The sequence below is a fragment of the Drosophila virilis genome, chromosome 2 (assembly GCF_030788295.1).
Source record: "Drosophila virilis strain 15010-1051.87 chromosome 2, Dvir_AGI_RSII-ME, whole genome shotgun sequence".
NCBI lineage: Eukaryota > Metazoa > Arthropoda > Insecta > Diptera > Drosophilidae > Drosophila > Drosophila virilis.
In genome coordinates, this window is record NC_091544.1 from 7,798,822 (window position 1) to 7,823,789 (window position 24,968).

At 41.3% G+C, this 24,968-nt stretch overlaps 1 protein-coding gene and 1 long non-coding RNA gene across 3 annotated transcripts in view; one reads left to right on the forward strand and one right to left on the reverse strand.

Moving 5' to 3' along the window:
- Positions 1–24,968, reverse strand: part of LOC26531212 (uncharacterized) — a 252,619-nt gene that overhangs the window by 187,803 nt on the left and 39,848 nt on the right. The gene's annotated exons all lie outside the window — the stretch shown is intronic.
- LOC6631151 (cytotoxic granule associated RNA binding protein TIA1) overlaps positions 1–24,968 on the forward strand; it is an 86,035-nt gene that overhangs the window by 58,089 nt on the left and 2,978 nt on the right. For both annotated transcript variants that reach the window (XM_032438997.2, XM_002054469.4), the window contains exon 4: positions 17,216–17,291. In XM_032438997.2, the coding sequence (XP_032294888.1) occupies positions 17,216–17,291 (76 nt within the window). The remainder of the gene's footprint in view (positions 1–17,215; positions 17,292–24,968) is intronic.

Genomic DNA, 24,968 nt, shown 5'->3' on the forward strand with positions numbered 1-24,968 from the left:
AATTTCATTTCCTTGTTGTTATTGCAAAGCACACGCAGGACACGGCAGGCACACGGAATAAAATTATAATTGAGCAGCCGCAGCAAAATCCTCGAGCACATGCGTTCTTATTAGTCATATACATGCATACATATATGTTCTGTTGAAGAGGGGTATGCTGCCGTGGGAGGCTGCATGTGTGCGTTGTTTGTATGGCTAAATAGCTGTGCATGCCTAATATCTGCATTCAACTGGGCTTGAACTGTCCTCCTCTGCTGTGGGCCCGACAGTAATTATAGACATGCGAACAGAATTAGCCTCCTACCTATTTGGCTTCAGTGCCGCTCCTCGACCAGGCCCAGCATTGTTAACAATCAACTTACACATTACTACATGAAATTCACCCACCGCTGCGCAAATCCCCGTTTCCTCTAGAAGCATTGAAAGATAATGCCGAATTGTCCCTCTTTCACATAGCTACGCGCTTTTTATGATTAGAATAACACAAATATAAAAATTCCAGTGAAGAGTTGTATGTGGGTATGTGTACTAGTGCGTGAGTTCATGTGCGTATGCTTGTTTTTGTGTCGAGTGCTCAAATTAATTAGGCAAAACAAAGAACGAGCAAAGCAAAAAGCCACAATAAATTTCGTAAAAGCGTCGACAATTTACAAAGTGGCCCAAATGACGCCCGAAACCCTTTCCCCAAGACTTAATAAGAACCATGTCGAGACCTATGCCTCTTGCTGCGTAATTAACAAATTTGATTTGACTTTGCACCATAGCTCTAAGACTTTCTGGAAAAGCTTCTTTAAAATACCTCATTTAAACGACTTACAACAATTTCATAATTGACAAGAATTAAAAGAAGTAAATTGTGGGCCCTTAATCCTGGGTCAAAGAAAACAACTAAGAAAATTTCCCGAAATTGGAAAGCATCTAATTGCTTTTGATATGGCATATCTCATTTAATTTATCTTATTATTAATAATTGAGGAACTTATAATTTTGTCGTTAAATGCGTAGTACATTGAATTCGTCATCTCCAACATCTTCTGTCAGTCTCGACTGTTGAATAGAAATACCCATGCCTGTCCGTTTGTCTACATTTTTGACAACTGGACGATACGTATCTTAGTTACAGGAAAAGTAGGAATCGTCCAAACAGCTAATTAAATGCTAGTTAGAGCACTTCTTGGAAGAATCTTAACTTGCGTATCTTGTTTGCTAATCATAATATCGTAGAACTCAAAAGTCCTGAGGAGTACATCAGCTCATTAATGTTAACTCATTTCAAAATAAGTTCTTTAATCGAAGCGTAGTTTTTTTTTTAAAACAAAAACTTAGCTTTTCCTTAAATACTTATAAGGAAAAATCTCCCACTTATTAGGAGCTTACTTTGAGCATAACAAAAAATGTAAAAGATATATTAAAATGTAAATATGAATTAAATTTTTTGTAACATATAATAATAATAAATTCGAAGCATTTTTCACCATTCTTCTGTTTTGCATGGCATATCAATCTTTTCCGCATTCAAATTGTATTCACTCTTGGAAATGATCACCCAGAATGAAATATAGGCATTGTCGAGCTGCGCATTTCTTGGGCAAATGCGTTGTCACCAATGTCAAGCACTGTGATACGGCGGCTGCCAGATGCCAGATGGCAACTGCCGGCGGCCATATGTTGTTTGATTAATTGTTGATTTATAGCGGACAGACAGGCAGTCAGACAGGCAGACGAGCAAATGTGGAGGAGTGCAGCTAAGGAATATCACGTATACGTACTCACATTTATAAATCCAACAAGCGGACAGAGTGAAGACACAGCATATGAATAAAGCGGTGCCACAGAAACTGAAAAGATTTTGCCAAATGGTGCGAAATTTATTTTTCAGCTGAAGACAAGCAGATGAAAACGTAAGGAAGCAGCAGCAGCGGTTCATTGGCATCTTGCAACAGCTGCTGAGCAGCCGTCTAAAGGGGAAGAGGACGCTTAGAACGAGCTGGGACAGGGTCAAAGAGTTCTCTTTTGTGATGTAAGTAAGTGGTAAACCGGATGAGCTCTGTTTTTTTCTACCCAAGCTGTAAGGGAAAAACGTAACTTGTCGCCTTTGGGTCTTTTGTTTGGGTTAATGCAACGCAGCAGACGCTGATGAAGTCGTCATAAGGACTGTAAATTTGGGTTTCCCAATGCTACAATGTGGCAAAAACACAACCTTTTATATATGTATGACTGGAATGTCAGAGTACAATTTCAGGACACACCTCTTGAGTAATTATGTGCGCCAATGCTCAGGTTGAAATCATGTTGTGTATTTCCGTAGCAATTTCGAAATTTTAAACTTGTTAACAGCAAATTGAAGTCATTTCCTGCGCCAACGGCAGCAGCAACAGCAACAACAAGGAGTCCTGCAGCAAGCAATGGCAATATGGTGGACGAACGATTTGTTGTTGTTGTTGCAACAGCACCAAATAAATGAGAAAACCGCAAAGTGCAGCAACAAAAAATGCACAAAAAGGCAAAGACTAGAGAAAACAAAATGCCAAAAAGGTACAAAAGCGGAAATAAATGCAGCAGGCAACAGGCTAGGTTGGGTGGGTGAAAGGTGGCACCGGAGGCAGACAGCCAAGGCGCAGCCAGGACTAACTGGCGGCCACAGGATAACCTGTTGACCACGTGCATACTGCAATTCGAACAACCAACAAGCACACAAATACACCCACGCATACATACACACACAAAGGCAGGAGAGTAACAAATTCCAAGTTTTCGGCAAAAGTGCCAAGAAAATTGCATTTTCGTATGCCAAAAAAAAAAAAAAAAAAATAAAGCAAAAATAAACAGGAAAAATAAGAAAAGCCAAATACATGGAAAAGGTAGCAAAAGGCTGCAGAGAAATAAACTAGAGCATTTTGTGATTGTCGGGCGCGAGCGCAAGGCAAGTGAAATGCGCTCATCGCGTGCTGTGAATGCAATTTTGGAGCAACAACAATAACAACAACAACAACAACAACAACAACACCAACACACACACTCATACTTTTGCCGCTTACAATTTCAATGCTGTTATGGACGCTGTCTTGAGGGGGTAGCTGGGTCAGTGGGTGGCAGGGCGGCAAATGCAATCTACAAACAATGAAATGAATTGTCAAGTGCACAAACATGTTGCTGACGTGCAAAAGCAGCAACATCGCTGCATGCCGGTTGCCTCCGCCTGCGACCAACAGCGACAAGAACCGCAACTGCAACCGTTCATTGGCTGCAATGGCAGCCTTCCAACCCACATTGCCCCGCAATCCCTTCGCACACAATTGCAGATGCACACCCACTGCTTGTTAACGGGGCGCGAGTTCAAATTTGTTTCGCCTGCATCTGACAGTTAAAAATCAGGCAAACAACATCGCAAGAGTGTTGCGAATATGTAATGGCATTTAACACTAAACGGCGAAGCAAAGAAATGCCTACCACTTGGACTCTGCGCCAATCACATGTGGCCAATCAAAAGCGGAAAAGTGTTCTAAACGTTTTCTAGCCAATAAATAAAAAATAAGTGTCCGCAACTTTTATGACAGTGCAATTTTGCTCAAGTTGTTTGCTTTTGTTGCTTGGACACGTCTGAGAATGTCTGCAGTGACCCTGAGTTGTCGTCGTTTCGCTCGTTGTTGTTTTTATTTTCTTTTATAGTTTGACTTGTTCTAAGATTTATAGCGCCCACTTTAGACAATATCCGGCGTTGACACGCCAAGCCGTCAATATGCAATGGACAATGCAGCAGGCATGGCTCCCTTTGAGTGTTCAGATAGTTAGGAGCAGCTCTCATTATTGATTAAGCTGCAGGCAACTTGGTAAGCGAAATCAATTGACGAACATTTCGGCAACTCGATATGGTATAAAACAATATCAGAAATCTATTCTGATTCACAATATTTGGTAACTTAGTAAATTTGAGTCAATCAGTTTTTTAAATATGGACAAATTGCAATTTTTTCTTGATTTCTATTTCATTATTTCATCTTATAGAAAACGAATTGAATAGCTTTATTAAGCACGCAAAACTATAAACTATAATTATTTTATACAACAAGAGTTCCGGCTCGAATCCCGCTTTCTCAAAACTGTTGTTATGAACTTTAATTCGCCTTTAGTTGAGTTTTTATTTTATTATTTTTTTTTTTTTCTGCCACAGGTCCTTTGGTCAACTCACTTTACTGTTATCTTGTTGACATGCCGGACATTGACATATCCATTTTTTACGAGCCTTGCGTCGCTGCCCTTCGGGTTGTGTGTGTTTTGTGTGTATACAAAAAATAACAAAAATAAGACAAAATAACTTACTAAAAGCTACAATAAAAATCGTCGAGGAAAGGTAATTTATTATTTTTCGAATTTAATGTCTTGGCAGCTGTGGCTCTCGCACTCTCTGTAGACGCCTGCCTTCAAATCAATGTGCAATGACGCAATTACCAAATTGCAATGGCAGGCACGCCCACAAGTACTTAAGTGTGTGTGTGTGTGTGTGTTTGTGTTTGGTTGGTGGCACTCACACAACAATTAACACTTGGCCATTACTTCCATTTGTGGCATGTTAATTTGTTGCCACATCAATTGCTGTTACCAATATGCGAGGCGCATACAGAAATTCACACACATACACGCGCAGAAAACATGCGAATGCCTATGCCTGGGCCTGGACCTGTGCCTGTGTCTGACTGTGTAACAATCTCACCGACAGCTGACGCTGTTGTGGTTTGCAGCTACAACTATTACAACAACAACAACTACAATAACAACAACAAGAGCTACAAGAGCATGCAGCCTGCTGACAATTGCCTGACACTCGGCAGCTGGTTTATTTGCCACACACGTGGACAGCACACGTACACACAACCCAACCACCCACTGTTTTAGTCAGCCAAGTCAGAATCAGAACCAGACAACCCACTGCCAGCAGCCGCTGGCCGGGCCTTGCGAAGAGGCGGGGCCAGCAGGCGTCGGCTGAGCAGTTGAACAATAACGCTTGAGTGATTATGCAATTGACAGCTAAATCAATCAATGATGTCAACTACATGCCGACAACGGGCCAACCAAACTCACACACACACACACACACACACACACACACACACACACACACACACAGAGGCATAGGCAAACATATAACAAGCGCACTCAATGTTGATTCCTACTTTTTGTGCGACACACAACAACTATTGCAACACAAACGCACACACACATTGAATTGAATTCCGAATTGGTAGAACGCTTTACGTTGTTTCTGACATTTTCAATTTTTTATGACAAAACTCGAAAATTGGTACAAGTTTTTATTCATTTTTTCTGTATTGTGTATACAAAACTCTGATTTAATTTCTGTGATTTTTTTTTTTTTGATAAATTACTTTAAAGCAAAATATTTAAAAATTGACCGCTTACCAGCAACAATGGGCTTAGTCGAATGTAACAAATTAAACGGCCTTCAATATGGCTGCTGTATATATATATAGATTAAAGCCAATTTCATAGAAATCAGAGCAAAAGAACAATCAAATCACGAGCTCAGCGACTAAATAACAAAATTATGACAAATTCTGACAGCACCCACAAGGCGTACGAGAAACTCACATATTTGTCAATTCTCAGCGCTGATTGCCGGCAATCGTCAGCTTGACAAATAGCCAAAACGCCAACGCACGTCGCACGTTCCATTCGCATTCGCATTGTTTGTCTAGGAACCGTCAGATGATAAATATTTCAGAGTTTTTCCTTTTTCTTTTTTCCTCGCACACACGCACAGCTACCCCTCACTCATGGTGTTTCCTTATATATGTGTCTTCTCAGTATTGATGACGTTTAATATATGCTTATAATGAAGTTTATGTTTTCGCTCACACGATAGACTCCAGATATACAAGTCTAAGCATGCAAAGCAGTCAATCAACCCAAACTCAACTCAAAAATCGAACCTGCGAAACAAACTGGGCAAATGGTTTTGCACAACTTTACGTCTCGTAAGCTGAACGGTACGTTTTGTGTGTTCTCAGCCATGGAATATATATAAGCTATGCAATAGCTGCTTCCGGATCTATGTTACGAAAAATTGCCAGACGTAGCAAAACAGAAATTAAGGTATAAGAAAATCGCTCTTAGATTATACCAACAGACTACTGTTGTTGAATACAAATAAAATCGAAAGAACTTAACATTGGTAAAATTAAAATTCAGAAGCCGGCAAAGCTTTTAAAAAAATACTAAAAGGATAATTACCCAGATACAGAATCATTTCAACAATTAGATATTTAGGAAAAGCATAATATTTAAAAGAAAAATCAACAATGTATGTGATAAAGTACAAAATATCATGAACGGATACACTGAAATAACTTTGCCGCTTAATCTACTTGAGTACAATCAAATTTATTCCACTGTGTTATGTATCAATATCATCGAGTATACCATATATGTGTGGATGTGTTTGTATAGCCGAGCACAGCTGTGTGCGAGAGTGTCTGCTGCTGTAGCATATCATCAATTATGGCAAGCGGAAGTTACATTTTTGTAAATGTTGTATCTTGATGTTGTTTCAAAAAACAACAGCAAAACACAGAGCAGACTCTCTAGCCGGCTATTGAGACTTGCCCAAGTGGCTGCGGTGCGGATGTGGGAAGATTGCAACCAGAACGCTGATTGTTTTTGCTATCATTGAATAATTGATGCTTTTGTGTAGACAAAGACAGCAGCAACAACAGTAAAATAAATTTCCTTGGGGCGCGAATATGTAAAATACGTTGAACATTCGAAAAAAAAAAAACGAACTGAATTGTTGAAAAAGCAGCTCGTGGAAAATATGGATATATAACGATAACAAACCAACCGAGCTCGCATAGCATTCTTATTGTTCTACCACGCGTATTATGTAAATCAATGTAAGTGAATATTTTTGAAAATCTGCTTACGAACGAGAGAGAGAACATCTGTTGAGAATCTAAAATATTTCCAAGCCTAGAATGGTTGCCAGCAGACAGCCCTGCCGTATGTGCGACTCAACGCTGTTGCATTTGGAATGTGATTTCACAGTTTGTTTTGCTTTCTCCCCACAGTACACATACCTCTCGAATCCAAGCGCCAGCTACAGCTTGTTGGCACTTTCATATATCGTGCTTCAATAGAACATTTTCAATATTTCTAACCTGGCACAAAAGGGAATCGCTGCTGAGGCCGTTGCCATTGTTGTTGCCGGATTAACAGGCTACACCATCTGTGTGTGTGTGTGTGTGTGTGTGAATGTGTACAGAATGGCAGCAATGGATGCGTATATTTTATAGCACACGCTGTTCTGTGCGGGTGAAGTCATAGTTGTACCCGAATCCGAATTGGAAGCCCTAAACTTTACAAATTCTGTTAAGTACAGAATACCAAAAATTTCCGGCAACGAACCAGATTGGATGTCTTTCGGCATTACATAAATATGTGGGCAATCCAAAACAGCTGGCAACAGGAATGACAGGCGCTCCACAGCCCATTTGATATGTGGAATGCACGGCTCTAGTTAAGCCAACTGCCAGGAGGCAACAGTTCTCATGTGCAGTTAATGAATGGAGCTAAAAGCTAAAATTGTTGCCCACTGACAGCTGCAGTCGTTCATTAGACAATAAGCCCAGCCGGGCAGCTGTACGGCGATTTTTTGGCTGCCACGTGCAGATAATCAGCGCCCAAAGGTGCACTATGCTATGAGTATATCGTGCCCAGCAGTAACACAATCCGAAAAGCTGCAAAAAGAATGCTGAAAAGGCAGCTGCAATGCGCAGAGCTTAAGCAGCAATGAACAGACTGACCGACGCGTCGACAACCGGATAGTCGGACAGACGGACAGCCCTATGGACAAACAGACGTACCACAACGAATGCAACTCAAGCCCGCAGCAGCTGAAATTTGGCCCCAACTCCGTCTGTGCCTCCCACGGCGGATCACCACTCGACGATGTAAAAGTCAGAAGCATAAAATCCGATAGCTTCCGCTAAGCTAGCTTATTCAAGCGTAGGTAGGGCCAATAAAACATTTCTAAGGATTTCGCTAGGATTTCACATTGCATCCTTGCCACACTGCGAAACGTCTGAACGCAATCCGGACTGTGGCCTTTGGGGGTCTGTTTGCTTCTATGGGTGGCAACTGGTGGCGACTGCACTTTTATTCGCACAGTTCGGCAATCGGCAAGCAAGGGTTCAGGGTTGGATAACTTGTTGGCAATGTAAATTATTTCCTAATTAGTTGGGCAGCCAGGGAAATGTATTTAGTTTTTATTTATTTATTTTTTGGCCATTCATTTAAATTCCATACGCTGCAGAGCCTAATTTAAGACAGGACTACTTATCATCTGGGCTCATCTGCGGCTCCATTCGATCGCCACAAATTTAAGCATTATAGTCGTGCCCACTTGCAGCGCCATTGCCATTTAAGTTACAAAGCCTTATTTTATTGCCATCCTTTGTCGTAGACGCTGCTTCACTTATCTACAGGAAGTTGCGCACAAAGCGCAGAATGGCTACAAACAAAATTCAAAGCCAGTTTGATGCTTATCCTTAATGATGCAGTAAAATGTTATTTTTTTTTCTTTGCTAGCCTCTGGACACAGGACACAGAGTTTGCAGTTTAAAACGCCGAGGCAAAGGAAAAAGTTTCCCAATGCCATTTCACACACTCCTCGGACTCAGACGCTGCCCACGAAGCTATTAAACTTTTGCTAGCGAAAGAAATGCCTAAAAAACAGTCGCCCCCGCCACTGCTGCAGTTTCCATTCTCATTTTTAATTGCAGCCAGCGCGCATCTATCAATAGAACTATAGACTACGATATGGCATGCAAATCAAATTATTCGCCATGCCTGCAGGAGGCCCCCGTTGTCTTCTGCTGTGGTGTGGCTTAAAACAGGATAACGAGCCAAGTTGTTACAAGTTTTTAATAGAGCAAACTAGCAAATGGTATGGGGATAAAGAATATAAAACCATTGAAAAAGTATCTCGTCTTAGAGATACCTTATGCCCAAGAAGGCGACTCCCGAAAATGTCTTTGATTTATGTTAAATCTCATTTAAATTTTTAATGATGTATATCTTATGGTAAATCCTGATTACAGAAATAAGACTTAATTTAAAAATATGGAGCAATAGGGGCACCTACGACTTTATACAAGCCATTCATCCCCTTTACAGAAGTACAGGGTACACAAAACTTCTGTTGAAACAGCCACACAAAAGCCTGCTCCAACGGGCACCTGACTCTTCCACAAAATCAGCCTTCTTTCTGACGCGGCATAGGCAGCAAACTGCTGCATAAACTGCTAAAAAGATGATGAATTTTCAGCATAGACCGGCAAGTTTATAAACTTGCCAGTCTTCGGCAGCTCCCAGCACCCGGCTTTCATCTGCTATCGCTGTGCAGTGAAAGCTACCGAGCTCTTTGTCGGCTGTCGGCGCGTAATAAACAAACTTTTGAGCAAAGTTTATTTCACTACTTTTTTCAGTGTTTTTTTTTCTGGTCATTTCTCTTTTATTTGTGAAGTGGTGTGCAGTCCGTGTACGACAAGTTTAACACCAAAAAGAGAGTGCAACACGGCACGCTTAGTTAGTTATGTAGATGGCCAGGTCGACAACTGGCAACCAAGCGAAGCAATGTCCATTGGCGCACACACACACATACACACACGCACACAGGCACTATGGCAGCTGCGGTCGCTCATCTCTGACATCATTAAGCGCCATTTTGTAGTCGGCTGGCAGGTGCCAACTGGCGGCTAGCGGCTGGCAACTGGTGACTTCAAGCTGCTGAGATTTGGTCAACAAAGTTGCCCAAGTGTAGTCAAGCAGAAAGTGAGTCTCAGCTTGAGCTGCACCCACATAAAGATACAAAACGAGTAATTCACTTTTATTATGTATTTCATTTTCTCTCTCTCTTTGTGAGAGTGTATGTGTGCAGGTTGTTGCCTTACCGTGTATGTTTGAAAGTGTGTTTTTTATGAGCACGCAACTTGCGGTATGGGCTATTTTCGGGGCCTTCTAGGCAGAGATTTGAGCGCAACGGGCATTAAAGTAGCCACAAGAACCAATTTGGCCTCGCCCTCCCCCTTTCAGCACTGCGCCCAGCTAGCGCTTGTTTCGCTTTAAAACTAATTAATCTAAATGGATTTTTTGTAGTTGCATTTTGCACCAGCGCTGGCACTGCCAATGCCACTGACGTATAAAAAGCAAACTAACACACAGACACAAATACAAACACACACACACACGCATAGACAAATCGACATGTGTGTGGCACAAAATAAAAGTAGAGTAAACTGTAAGCGAGGCACTCATTGAAAGCGAAAAACCGAAGCGAACCGCAAGCAATTTGCATGTTTGAAACGCCATGCAACGCCATGGCCTTCTCTTGCGAGCCCTCAACCCCTCCACTTGTCTCCACTCATTCCCCTACCACCCGACCCCCTTGTTGCTATTGGCTAAAACACGAAAGGGGCCGGTCCACGTGGTATACTCGTATCATGCACCAAACGGGGACAGGACAGCGTTAAAGTAGCCTTATCGCCGGGCACACATCGCATCAGCTTCAGCACCAGCTCCTGCTCCTGCTCCTGCTCGTGCTCCTGCTTCTACACCAGCTCGAGCTTTAGCTATGGTTTCAATGTGGACAGTTTGAAGCAGTTTTATTGACGTGTATCCGGGCGTGGCCAGTGCAAGGCTGTTGCGTTATAAATAAAAACCCGTTTACCCTGTTCATCAAAAGGCGGGCGCAACTGTAGACGCTGAAATGCACTTATTTCAACGTTTAGCCAGCGGCCTGCAGCATTTAAATGAATTTATATATATTTTTAAAGCAAGAAAATTACTCGAAACACTGATTTCTATAATTCATGCCAAATTGAATGCCGCAGGCAGAGAGTAATTTATCGAGCAAATTTTACATAACACACGCACACACACACACACACACAGACACACATGTACACACAGTGAGAGAGTGAGAAAGACGTTTATGTCGGCAGAATGGCAGCGGCGCCATTTTAATTTGATTTTGCCAGTCCTTTTGGTTGTTTTTTTTTGTCAACGTCGGCGTCGTTTTGGCCATGTGTGACAGTTGGTTGACCGTTTTTGGCGATTTTAGCTGAAGGCTTTTGTAAAGCATACGAAGAAGACAGTTATAAATTGCAAACATACTGTAAATTTTGTAAGCTCCAGTGGACACAGACCATAGTTATTGTTGGTTATGTGCTACCTAAAAATATGAATCGATAGACCTAATCCTTATATGGTATTCATTGAATATAATATTAATATATCCCATCGATTTTGACCTGGCTTTGCCTGTGCAATTATTCGGCTTAAAACTTAACCGTTTTCTCGCAAATTGTCCGGCTCTGTCGCTGAATTTTTCCAAATTCGAAGACAAAATATATAAGTAGATTATAAAAAAAAAAATTTTTTATCTACCTTAATTTTCAATTATGTAACAATTTGATTTTGTAATAAACTACCGCAGGGCTGAGTTACCCAACAATTAAAGTTCCCTTATCAGTTGCCAATTAACTCAATTCCAATCCTCAGTCAGTTAACCCTCGGTTAGTAAATGTGTATGCGGCGAATGTGTGTATATATAAGCAGTGCAGCAGCTGTTGGTATTTTTGTTGTTTGTTTTTTTTTTTCGAGGGTTTTGTGGTTTTTTTGGCACATCGTTTATTATGCCAAGCGAAAAATGCAATATTTTCTCCTGTGCCGCTACGTGGCCGACAAAAATATTTACAATTCGGCAGTACCCCTGCTGTCCGCTACTCAATCCCTAAAGCCAACCCACCAACAGCTGCTGCTGCTGCTGTACAAAAAAAAGAAGAGAAGCGGAAGCCATAAAAGGAAGCGCCATCGAGGCAAGCCGAACAGCCACCAAGGGCCGCCGCTGACTGTCGGCACACTCCATAAAAAAAGAGGCCACACACCATTCGGCTAAGCTCAAAAGCGGTAACTTCAATCTTTGAATGTTTTATTTACTGCAAAATCGATATGGTTTTTTATAAGCGTACGCGAGCGTGGGGGCTGGGCGACTGCGGCGACTGAGGCGCCACACGGGCTTAACACACAAGTGCCAGGCGTAACGAGTTGCATGCAAATTCGAGCCCGTTTTTTGTCTTCTCTTCCTATGCTTTTGATTTTTTTTTTTTCTTTTTGCTGCTGCTTTGCCTTTGGCTCTTTGACTCCTTGGCGCTAAAATATCGCCTGCGCCTCGGCCGTTTCTTTGAAAAGCGGCTCTGGGCACAAATGCAGAAGTAAATGTGTTGCAACTAGACATCGAGCTGGGGCAACCTGGCGAGCTGGGAGGCTGGGTAAAATGTGTGTGGCAAATCACACACCACATAATTTGCCGCTGCATTGCGCACACCAATTCAAACTCACAGACACACACACACAAACATTCAAACAGAGTCTGCTGCTGTGGAATTAGTGAAGCAGCTGCCTCTGCATCTGCTCCTTGCCCCTGCTACTCCTGCCGCTGCTGCGTTGCTGGCGTCCCCGACCGCATTACGTATGCATGACGTTGGCGCTGGCGTTTGCTCCAAAACTCCAAGCCGATGCAGACCAGCGCGTCGATGGTGTAAATGCCTGAAAGGAATGAAAAACGTGGCGCCCCAACAGCAGCACCAGACATACAAGGGAACGGGAAGGACACAGCATTTCTCTCTTACTCGTTTCCATTTTTTGCCTCTGCCCCTTTTTGGCCGGTTCAATGCTGATTACGATCGCTGCTTTGGCCACTGGTCTGGATGGTGCGAAAGAGCTGTAGCATTTGACTTCTTTTTGTGTCCCACGTTGATAATTCGAAATTTGTATTCCAATCTTCAAATTGTCTCCAAAATGGAATTGATTTTATGCAGATGAGCATGAAATTGTCTCAATGCGAATTTACCATGTTAGAGTAAATAAATGCTGCACAGTCGGTGAACTAGCACGTGACACGCCCCCTATTCCACAGCCACATCGAGTAGACTGAATGCAAAGGGTGCGTAGCTGTGACTCTTCCAATTTAACTTTAAGTCATGCCGCATCGATTTCTAGCCCCCCAATTTATTACTTAATCCTTGGGCTGCAGTTAGCAGTTGGCCAGAAAATCAAATCAATTCAAATAATAGAATGCAGCCGCAGCGCCAAACTTATAAAATGCTCAAGGAAATCCACTTTAAATATTTGGCTATGCAAACAGCAAAACGCCCACTCGCAGGACCCTCCTCAACCACTTCAAAGAGTGCGCGCGCGCTGTATTTCATTTGAATTTACAACTGTATTTGATCTGATCGATGTAACTGCAACCACTCCCACACAGGCCATCGGCAAGGCAAGCCAATAAAATACTCGCAGAGAAAGAGAAAAATGAGAAATGAGCAAATCGCATAAAAATTCGCTGGCGAATTTGTAAAAATTCATACAAGAGAAAAATGCTGGCCATTTAAAGGGCCAATATGCAAACAGGGCCACAAAAAATATATTTCACAGATATCAAACATGATGCCAACGACAATACTCATGATGATGTCGATGACAATCATGACGATGATGATGATGATATTGCTGGGTATGGCATGATGTTGCAGACTAAGCTGGATGCTGATTGAACGCTGATACATGTCTGGGCCAGAGCCATAACAAAATTGGCTAAAGGAAATTTAAGGACAGCCGCAATTCATTGACTCTGTGATGGATTTTGACTGCCCCTCGACACTTCTCCAACTGAATGCGCGATATTATCGGTTTACATTTGTTTGCATTGCTGAGTAATTTGTGTTTACTGTGGATGTGTTTAGCATGCAGCGCCTCTCCACTCTAATGCAAAATATCACATACGAACTGCAAATTATATAGAGAGAGTCGTTATGTGAGTGCGATGAAGGGTCGATAAAGTGCTTTAAATGGCCAGGAAATTGCAAATTGCTGGTTTAGTTGACTCGAGCGGGCTATTGATATGTTTCGTATTTATTCTTTGCATTCGAGAATTTGTAATGATAGTTTAGCTTCTCTAAATAAATATTGGCTCTGGCGATAAGAGCTCGTCCTTAAGAGTTACGAATGAGTATGTGTGTATGTGTGTGCTTGTGTGCCTAGTTGTAGCCTAGTTGCCGCTGCCTTGGCAATTTATTGTTTATGCAATCAGGCGTTCGGTGCTTGTGTTATATTTCACAGCATTTCGATAACTTTCTTGGTGTGCCCATTCGCTCTGAAGCTTTGCCATTGCATTTCACTTTCGTTGTGTCATGCCGCAAAAATCTCATGCATAAGTTTTCATCTTATTTACTCGAGCAAACTCGACCTAAGCTCGATGCAGCAGCATCAGCATCAGCTCGATCTCGAATTTCTCTATAAATCATCTATCCAATTTTAATTCAAACACAAAAGAATTTCCGCCACACATGCCGCACAATACATAAACCCACAAAGATACGTAGACACTCGCACATACACACAGGCTGAGGGGGGCATTGTTAGCATAAACCAATTGTAAAAGCCAAAATAGCGACAACCTCCCAACTAATGCGCTCAACGCGCCCCAAAGATACACTGAAGAGACTGAAACTGAGACTTTGGCATGAGTAGTTGCCCCCACGAGAGTGCGGGCCAAAAGCTACTCGAGGCACCAGGCCAAAGGCTTGGGAATAGAGCCAAAATATGTAGTATAAATAACCGCATTTGGGTATGTGTGCGTATGTGTGTTTGTGAGAAATATTTTGTTTAACGTTTATAGTTTTATGCACTTAAGATACAAAAATATTTTTTTGGAAATTTATTTTCGAGCTGCAGCCAGAAACAGAGCCAACAGCAGGACCGAAGCCAAAGCCAAAGCCAAAGTAAAAGCAAACGCAAAACTTTTGCCAATATTTGTAAAAAAGATATTGATTGGCCTGAGCTGCATGCCCAGACACACACACACACATACATACACGCACGCACAGACAGATGCACAGGTCCTGCTTATGCACATAAATTCATCCTTTCAATAAGACATGCAGGTTGGCTGGTATGCGTTGCGTTAGCTCGTTGCCACCCAACATCACTGCTCAATTCTTCGTGCAAACAGAGTGTATGAGTGTGCATACGCCCTCGACACGTAGCCCATGCCCCACAATGCACCACCGTGCACCACTCCACTTGACTGCTGCATAAGTAAACGTCAGCGGATAAATTGCCACAGTTGTTGCCGCACACTCATAGACGTAGTCAAATTTTTTGAGCTGAGTTTTTCGTGCATGATAACAACTATGGCAACAGTTTGAGAGCCATTGAAGCGAAGTGGCAACCCAAGCAGCATACACACATTCATACACACATGCATGGGACATATATACATATTTTACTTTTATTTACATATACATATGCGTATCAGCTGACGCCACATTTGGATTTATTTCTCGAGCCCTGCCAAAGGTTATGTTTGTTTTATGTTAAATGTTCAAGCATATTATTGCAACACGATGCTCAAGCGAATGCTTACCGAAATTTGCTTATTTTTGTTTCCTCTTATATATGGAAGGAGAGTTCCAGTTTTGTTGTTGTTGCTTTTGTGTCTGCTGCATGTGAAAATATTCAAACAAAAATGTTATGAAAATATGAACTGATGCTTATCGATTGTGAAATATGATAAGTTGGTTGGGTGCCTCGGCAAACATGCAATGCCTGTTGTGTACACACACAAACAAACACAGACACACACACACACACCACATATACACACACCCATACATATGCAATGCAGATATATGCCCCTCTCTGTTCTGCATACATTTAATTTGTTAGCACAATCGAAGCCCGGCTAAAGGGCGGCTGTATTATTTCATTATTTGTGTGCACTGCTGACGGACATGTGCAGCTGTATGTGTATGTGTCTGTGCATGTGTGTGCGTGTGCATATTTTCATTTCGTGTACGTCTGTTTGTTTGCGTGCCAGGCAGACCACAGAGTGGGAGTTGAAAGGTAACCAGACTAGACCAGACCAGACCAGAGAATAGCCAACCCAAACCCAAAGCCGAGTGCAAGCCCAATCGCAATCCCTTACCCAATTACATGGCCCCGAGCAATTGCAGCCAAATTCCTTTGGTAGCTAATAAATATTAAAGTTTAATTAAATATGCTTTTTCCCACAATATTTATGTGCGTATCGATTACGGGGCTCGGCCAGCGGTCCATTGGCCTGGGCCAATGCAATTTCGCTGTTGGTCAGCGCCATAAATTGCAACCTTGAAGCTGGAAAGCTGAAACTGAAGCTAAAGCCGAGCCAAAGGCCATTAAAATACATTCTTTTTATTTTTTTTGTCGGCCACTTTACATCGGCTGAAGTGTGGGCTGGGTTGGGGGTTGGGCCTGTGGGCCATGGGCTAACTAAAACTCATATTAAAAATTGACTTTTATCGTGATTTACAATCAAGTTGGCCTTTTTTAAATGCCGCGGTCGACATGCGGGCTGCCAGCCCTTCCTTTCCCTAGTTGATGTTTGTTCGTGTTGGTGTTGCGGTTGAGCCAAGTATTACACAAACCCACACACACTCACTCACACACACACACACATACGAAAACACACACACACACCACACACTCATCAGTGGGTAGCGCAAAATATATCTTCGTAGCTTAAGCAAGACGGGCACACATATTTAAAGCTCTGCTCCTCCACTCCGCCGAACATAGACGGCCAACATCCGACACGTGGTCTAACACTTTCTGTGGCATTTTTGCAGCAGAAATCCTTTTAACTTGGCTAACGGCGCCACGCCCAGCGCATAAGCCGCATGCTGACGTTCTTAAGGAGCTGCTTTTATAATTCTCCTGCTCTTCTATCTGCAGTCGCCTATACAGAAATCCAATTCCCAACACTTTCTATTCGCACATGCATTTCTATTGGATTTCTTGGCAAAGGCCACATGACGTCGCCCACGTCTTTGACTTTCAGCTTTTCCTCTTAATTTGCTGGGACTTTAAGCATCTATTATCCTATCTTGTAATTTTTCTGGGTCAGTTATATCAACATTAAGAGATAATTTGAAATTGCTTGAATACATTAAGCTGAGTGACCCTTCCTAATTATTTACAATAGCAAGAGTTAGCTAATAAAATTAAGCAGTATCCCACCCAATTATAAATAACAGCTTCTATAAATTGATTATATATGCATACATAAATAATTAACTTGTGCTCTTTCATCTGTCACTTACAGAGACTGCCGAGTTGTGCGCGATCCGCAAACACTGAAATCAAAGGGCTATGGATTCGTCAGCTTTGTCAAGAAATCGGTAAGCTGAAACAAAACTTAGCTAAACTGCTTTAAATGAACTTCAAAAGATGTTAAGCTCAGAAAAAATGACAGCAATTAGTGAGCATTGAATAAAATAGCAGCAGAGACAGCAGACATTTAATGGACATTAGTTGAGACCAGAATGCCTATTAAAAGAAACTCTGCACTTTAAAACCAAACAATTTAAATTTGTCTATTGATGAAAGTATTGACAAAATGAAAAATTCTTTACATATCAGTCTTCGGTTTAAAATATCCTGGTGGTGCTTAAACAAGCGGGAGTATCAAAATTTATCCACTTTAGTGGAGCTGGCAAAGATGCCGAAATCAACGTCATCTGCGCAAGATAGACAGGAACTCCCTGTTGTTGGTCTAAGAGTGTCTGACATGTACGGGTTTCGGCTTAATTTATTTTCCTGATGAAAAAATACAAGTAGATTTAAATATATACGTTCTGAATTTAAAGATGCCTCTTTCTAACGTATACATATTTATTGCTGTAGCCTATAAAAGGGGCTTTCCATTTTCTTTTTTAAGTATAAAGTTTATTATGTAATTTAAGACACTTCCCGCATAAATAAATCTAGAGAGATACAGATATCCACACAGCATTTAAAGTCCTTGCCACAGATGCAACAAGTCTCACGGTTCTTCTTTGAGAAAAACAAGAAAACGTTTATACATCATATTCAATATGTTCCAACCGCAAGTGATAAGGGTAGAAATAACTGATACACAACGACGCTCACGTGTGTGTGTTTGTTTGTTGTGATTGAATTTCATGTGCTTAATAGGTAGAAAATTCGACAAAGCTGAAAGTTGACGCCAAAGCTGAATGTGGTTAGGATCAAAGGCAGCAAAGCTCAGCTGTACGCGCTGTGTGGCAAGCAGTCAAGCAGAAAAAATACGAAAGCTTAGCAAAAGACAGCCAAGCAGTCAGACAGACGTTAAGAAAATCAAAATCAAAGCCAATGTCAAATCAAAGCTCAAGTCGGCCAGGCGAATGACGTGAAATCCAAAGGCGCTACAAGTCAATTACGCAGCAAACGTTGAGAGTTATTAATTAAATTTTAATGCTAATATTAATATTTTCATTAGGAGCACACAGATTAGATACAAAATATAGAGAGCGAGAGAGATATACATAATCCATGACGCTTAGACACCACCACATCCACACAGTCATTGGCTGTCAGTCAAAAGCATAAGCCGAAGCGTAAGTCTAAGCTTTTGGATAGAGTGTTTGTTGTTTCTTTTGCTGTTGTTGTAGTAAAGTGAACATAAGCGCTCACACAATGCGGCGTATACGCAATTTGGAATTGGTGCGCTTTCAAAATGCGGCTGCGACGTGTCAACCGCGTCGCTGGCACTAACTAGTTAACTTTTTATGTTGCATCGATGCTCTGGGGGACGAACGACAATTTTCGAACTTTCTCGATTAGTTTCGATGCCAACGCAGAAGCAAATGAAAGAAAAACAAACGCGTTCAAATGGCAAACTCAAATATTTCAAATTAAGTTTCTCGACATGAGTTTTGCACACAAACATTCGGTCACACACACACACACAAATACACACACAACCTTATGCACTCATATGCGCCGCCCTAAGCCGATGCCCAACCCCCGGCTGCCGTCGCTTGCAGCTGATTTAATGCAAATTTTATTTATGCGAAAAGTTTTATTAAATTTTTGTGCAAAGTTTATATATTTTCTGTGGTTTTGCGGAAATTGAAAAGTTATTTTTCGAATGGCTTACTGCAGACACACGCACACACACACACACACAAACGCATCCACATGCGGATTGTGTATTTGTGTGCATTTCGATTGCAACTGCAAACGGAAAAGGAAGAAACATTTTCTTCATTTTGCGCTTCCGCCTGCATATGAACATTTTGCCAATCCCAGAGCTTTGCATAATACATTGCTGAAGGAGCTTTCAAATATTAAGCGTAAATTGTTCGGCAACATGCTTTAAATAAACACCAGCTAACGCTGCCAACGCTGCCAAACGCTGACGATGTACACAAATTGCCATAATTTAATAACCATCAAGGCAGGGGAGCCGCACCAGATACAGCAGCAGCAGCAGCAGGAGCAGCGGCAGCGGCAGCCAAGGCAGGCTGTCCTGGCGCCTCCTGGCTGCGTGTCATTAGCATCATAAATCACAACAACATCAACAACAAACGCGTGTAGTTGAACAAAAAAAAAGCAGCTCACGCAAACATTAAGCGCAATAAACATGCCGTTGCAGAAGATACAAGAGCCGTAGCAGTAGGCAACTCCTGTGCGCCTGCTGCTGCTTGAAAATGCTAATGGCTGCCATCGTTGGTGGCATCAGTTATTGTCACACATAACATTAACATATTATTGCACGCCAATACGACAGTGTGAGAATGCGGCAAAAAGCTACGTATGAGCAACATCTCTATAACTTCTTAGTGATTGTTGCTGCCGTGAATGTTGCTTTTGCTGCTGATACTGCTAGTGTTGCTGCTTGCATCTTAAGTGGCCACTGTGCGGCTGCCATTGACTCAAAACTGATTACAGACAAAGTACATCGCCGTGGCAAGTTAAGAGACTGCATTTAATCGTATAAGAGTTGCAAGAGGCAAGAGGCAGGTGCCAACTTGCAGGCTGCTATCGGTGTCTGCGTTCTACGTTGAATAATGTGCTCAATTCAAAATCAAAATTTGACAATGTGCGCACGATATAATGCCGGCCCCATTCTGTCACAACCCATGTTTACACTGCGTCCTCCGTGGGTGTAGTTTTATTTCTTGCATCAACTGAGAAGCTTATGTCTGCATACGTTGCTGTCATTGTCGGGGAGCACAAAAACTGCGGTTAACCAGATGTTTGGGTATGTTATCTATTTTCATAATTTTTTCAAACGTCAATCAAATTTGCTTTTTTTGCCTGTCCAAGAGGTGTTTGCGTAAACACACACGTTAATACGTAAGAATTTAGAGAATTTAAAATAAAGCAAGTGAAAGCTAACCGGGATTGTCAGACTAGCAGATAACCTGAAGCTCGCGCGAAACTACCTTTACAAACATTCTAGCTTTCTTATTTGCATACACTTAAAATACAATGTAGCAATGTTTATATAGGCTGATCTTGATGAACTTTTCTGCCCATAAATATTGTACACAAATGTATGTTTCACGCACTAGTTTTTAAAATACGGGTTTCAGTTCTATTTTAAAGTGAAATATTAAAAACCTGTGAATATTATACTTCCACATCAAATTTGGTGAACTGAGCTCTTATAATTTTTGAGTTACCTCGTGCACGGTAAAAATCAATTTGTATTGATATATATTTCAACGTAGTCTCCATCAATAAACTTGCTATACCTAAATACAAACATACTTACACACTGTGTTGGATATAAGATAATATTAAAATGAATAATAATTTTTTAAAAACAAGTTAGAACCAGCCAATTATTATTTCCGGGAATTCAAAACTAACAACAGAATCAAAAACTAACAACAAAATAAAAAGTTTGTGCAAAATGTAGGGAAACTCCATATTAATAAGTTCTACAAATTCACAATTAAGATCAACTTGTTCTCTAAAAGGCAAGCAAACTTTAAGATAATTTCTGAGTATTTCTGAGACGCTCTTTAAAGTTCGAACAAAAGCTAATTTTAAACAAAAGGCAGAATGTTCAAGTTGTGTGTAATAAATTTGCTGGAGCGAATAAAACTTGGTTATAAATATAAATGGGCTGAACATTCATTTTATGTTTTCCATAATAATTCAGAAACAAGTGATTTGAAGCCTAAAACTGGCAACACACGCATAAGCCGACCCACTGGACATACCGAGTAAATGGACACACAAGACCAACAGCAGCATTTCGACTGGCCCCGGGGCAGCAACTATAAAAAACAATTGAGAGGAGTATGGGAGACCGGATTGGGAAACAGAATCGAAATGAAAAGAAAAAGCAAAAAAATGGCATACACAAATAAATCCTATGGAATTATGTCTTGACAAAAATGCGCTCTTGCGTGAAATACTGATTTTAGGGCCCACGCCCAGGCTGCTCCGTACTCACACCAGTCCACCAAAAATGTTGTGATGTGTGACCGGGCAATGGTCAAAAATCGAAAACGTTTTTGGTCTAAACGAAATGAAAACAGTTTTCAGCCAACGACTGACTGCGCCAAGAGACGTTGCTGCGGGAGCTGCCTGTCGCTGGGTTTACACATCAATATCTGTTTGATGCTTTAGAATGCGACGAATGGGACAGCATTTCAAGTGTGTAAACGATTTGCCACTTGAGTTATTCTCTGAATATCAAGAAATCATCAGAAATGCCCTGAGAAATCATGAATTTGGCAGACGGATAGTTAGTCGAGACATTGTGGCTTTTGGAGCTCGGACTTTAAGACGCGACTTGGATAATGGTAGGCTTTAAAGCCTCTGGACGCTTATCTAAATAGCCACGTTAATGAATCTGACCGAAGCACTAAGCAGAACTGGCTTAGAAGCTTGGCTGCCCAAACCTTTTAGCCTGAGACGATGTCCGGCCCGATTTTGGAGCGGGGGAGGTGGGACAAGCACTAAATACTTGTGCGTCTGGTTACCTTTATTAAAAGACAAAATGGTTGCTAGGAGAAAAAAGGACAACACATTCCCATTTTCTTAGAGTATATTTGTGTGGGGATTATCCCCCTTTTGTGTGTGTTGACTTTGCCTTTTTTCACCTTTTCGCTCGCTACAGTTTTTCCTTTTCCTGCTTAGCCCTTTTTTGTGTTTCTTTTTTTTTTATTTTTGCCTGCACCAGGCACAAACCATTTCCTTATTGTTTTAATAAACATTTAAAATGTCTTGCTCCCGACTTACGTTGTGTACACAAAATGTCAGCCCAACCATTTGTGGCAAATGGGACGGAGTAGGGGGCAGGCCTGGCTGTTGTTAGTAAACAGATGAAAAGTATGACAAAACCCTTTTAAACCACTTAAAAATTCTTCAACTTACTTTGCTTTTCTTTATTCGCTTAATGAAGGTATTTCGCCTTTTTGGTTCTGTTTCTGAGCTGCTCGGCAACAAAAACTTTTTAGTGACTTCTACCGCTGCCGCATCCCCGCATACCCGCAACCACGCTTCCCACGGTCGGCAGTGCCATTTCCGTTTTTGAGGCCATGCGGGGGCATTAAAGGATTCTCTACGCTTATCAAGTAATCAATATTTACAAAGGAGTACAGCAAAAGTTGCACCAAAATGACTTATAACAAGTTGAACATCAAATTGAATTTACAGAAAATTTTCTTTAAATTTGGGCGCCCAGCGAGCCAAAAACTTTTGCCGCCATCTTTCTCGAAAATTAATTATCTTATCCGTAAGCGGAAGTTGTCGTCTCTATTAAATGAACTTTTACGACGCAACTGGAATTCGGCATTTATGCAATTCTTTAAGTTAAACATACGTTTTGTTTTATGTTCTAATTGCCAACCAGTAGGGTTCAGGGTTTGAGTAACATTTAATTAAAATACAGCTGCTTCACGTGGCGCTCATAAGTCGACTAAGATTTTGTCAGCATTCGATTAGGTTATTATACCCTTGCCAGAGGACCTTAAATATTTTACGAATATTGCTTGAAAAATAGTCTTGAATAAGTTTTGCATGTGCTTTCAATGGAAATAATTTGCGGATATTTGAGTACTGACCGAATAAACCTTTGTGTGGCAAAGATTTCTCGACTTTAATCTGTCAGGGTAATTCAACATAGACAGCACAAAGCTGCCGCCTTTTTCGAGTTGTTGTTTTTTGTGGCCATTGTAGCATTGGTTGTCACAACCACAGGCAGGCAAACGTGTCTGAAGTTTGTTCGCTATTAGCTGCAAATTTCCCGTACACAATTAATTAATATCGCCTGCCCACAACAACAGCAAGAGCAACAGCAACTGATATCTTAACCAAACCAAGAAAATTTCTAACACTCAAGTGCCAATGCCAATGAGCCAAAAAGCCATGGCCAAAAACTGTCTACACCAAACCAAAACATTCTGTTTGTTGCGTTTGTTATTTGCCTCATGTTTTGCTCAGAAACTTTGCAATTAGTTTTCGACATTTTTTGAGGCAGTTGTTGTTGTCGTTGTAGATATACTTTTTGTTGTTGTTGTTGTTGTTGTCGGGTTATGCTTGGACCTGAAGTGAGAGTTTCATAAATAGTTTTGGCAAGTTGGAGCCAGGCGATCGGGTGTCATGTTGTGGTATTTAACAGACACTTGAGCTAGATGAATTGGCAAATTATTTAAAGGTTCTTGAACTGTGCACTGAAAACGTAAACTTATGACAGGCAATGAGGCATTTGAAAGCGTATTTATGCGCATGATTTGCTCTTAAATACCATGCAAGCAAATACTCGGCCATACTCTTAAACTTTAATTCTTAAACAAGCCTCGAGAAAATACACTTCACTTCCGTTTTGCAGTTCATGTTCACCAAATGTTTTCTAAGCAATTTACCACCAAAATGATTGATAAAGTTTTTGGCCAGACCCTTGAAGCGGCAACAACTATTTGGCCCACAGCAAAGGCAACTTTTGGCCAAAGTTCGCTCCGTCAGTGGCATTGCATTAGCCGTGGCCATCAGTTCGCTGCCAAAGTTGCAGCTAACAGCTAAGCTGACCGTTTGTTAAGACAATTTCCGTTGACACATGGAATTGCAATTGCAATTGGCAAAGAAACAGAAACAGTAACAGAAGCAGCAACAACAACAGCAAATACTTAGCTGCAACTGCATTTGTTACAGCGACTGCACTTGAAGCGCCTGTCAAATGAAACCAAGCCAAATGGGGAACTACAGCAGCAGCAACAACTGGCAGCAGCAGCAGTAAATTAAATATTGCATGTGGCCGCTTAAAGCTGCAGGCGCCGCAGTGCCACGGCTGATAAATAAATGTAAAATATTTAAATAGCTTCTGATGCCCGGGGTCGAGGCGCTGCGGCGGGCTGTCGCATTGTTTACTGGCCCGTCCGGGCCTGCTTGTCCTGGTTGTTGCAGCAGTGTCGCAATCAACGATGCGTATCGGTTAAAAAATGTAAAATTTATAGTTTATGCAAATATGAAAAATGCAACTGGCAATGCATAAAAATGCGCACGCACGCAAACTGCGTGACTTAACCAAGGCAAGCACACACCAACACACACACACACACTCACTCACTCAATTTAAATTATGGACAAAGTTGCGCGACAGTTGCTTGGTTTATCGCTGGGGGCAGCCACTCAATTGTTGACTTTTGTGCAAGCGGTTAAATTAAAGCGAACATATCAAGAAGAGCTTCAATTGGCTTTATACAGACTAAGAAATACTCTTACAAGGTATCTTCTAGTTTTAAATAAAACAATAAATTGAAAGTTTTTGAAGTGAATATTCTGCTTCCACGCTCGTGCCATCTCAGAGAGAGCTATCTACCAAACACCAGAAAACTTTTGGAAATACACTTACTTAACCTACGCACTTTAAATACACTTTTTCCCGCTGCTGCTACATGCTTTTAAGCTTAAAAGTTTCATTTCATTATATAGAGCATTCAGCTTGGTAACACTTAGATATTTTTGACACTGATTTCAAGCTTTGCACGTAGTCCCCAAGTAAAAAGTAGAAAATGCTTAAGTGAACCTGCGGCGGTAGGTGTCTAGTTTCAGCC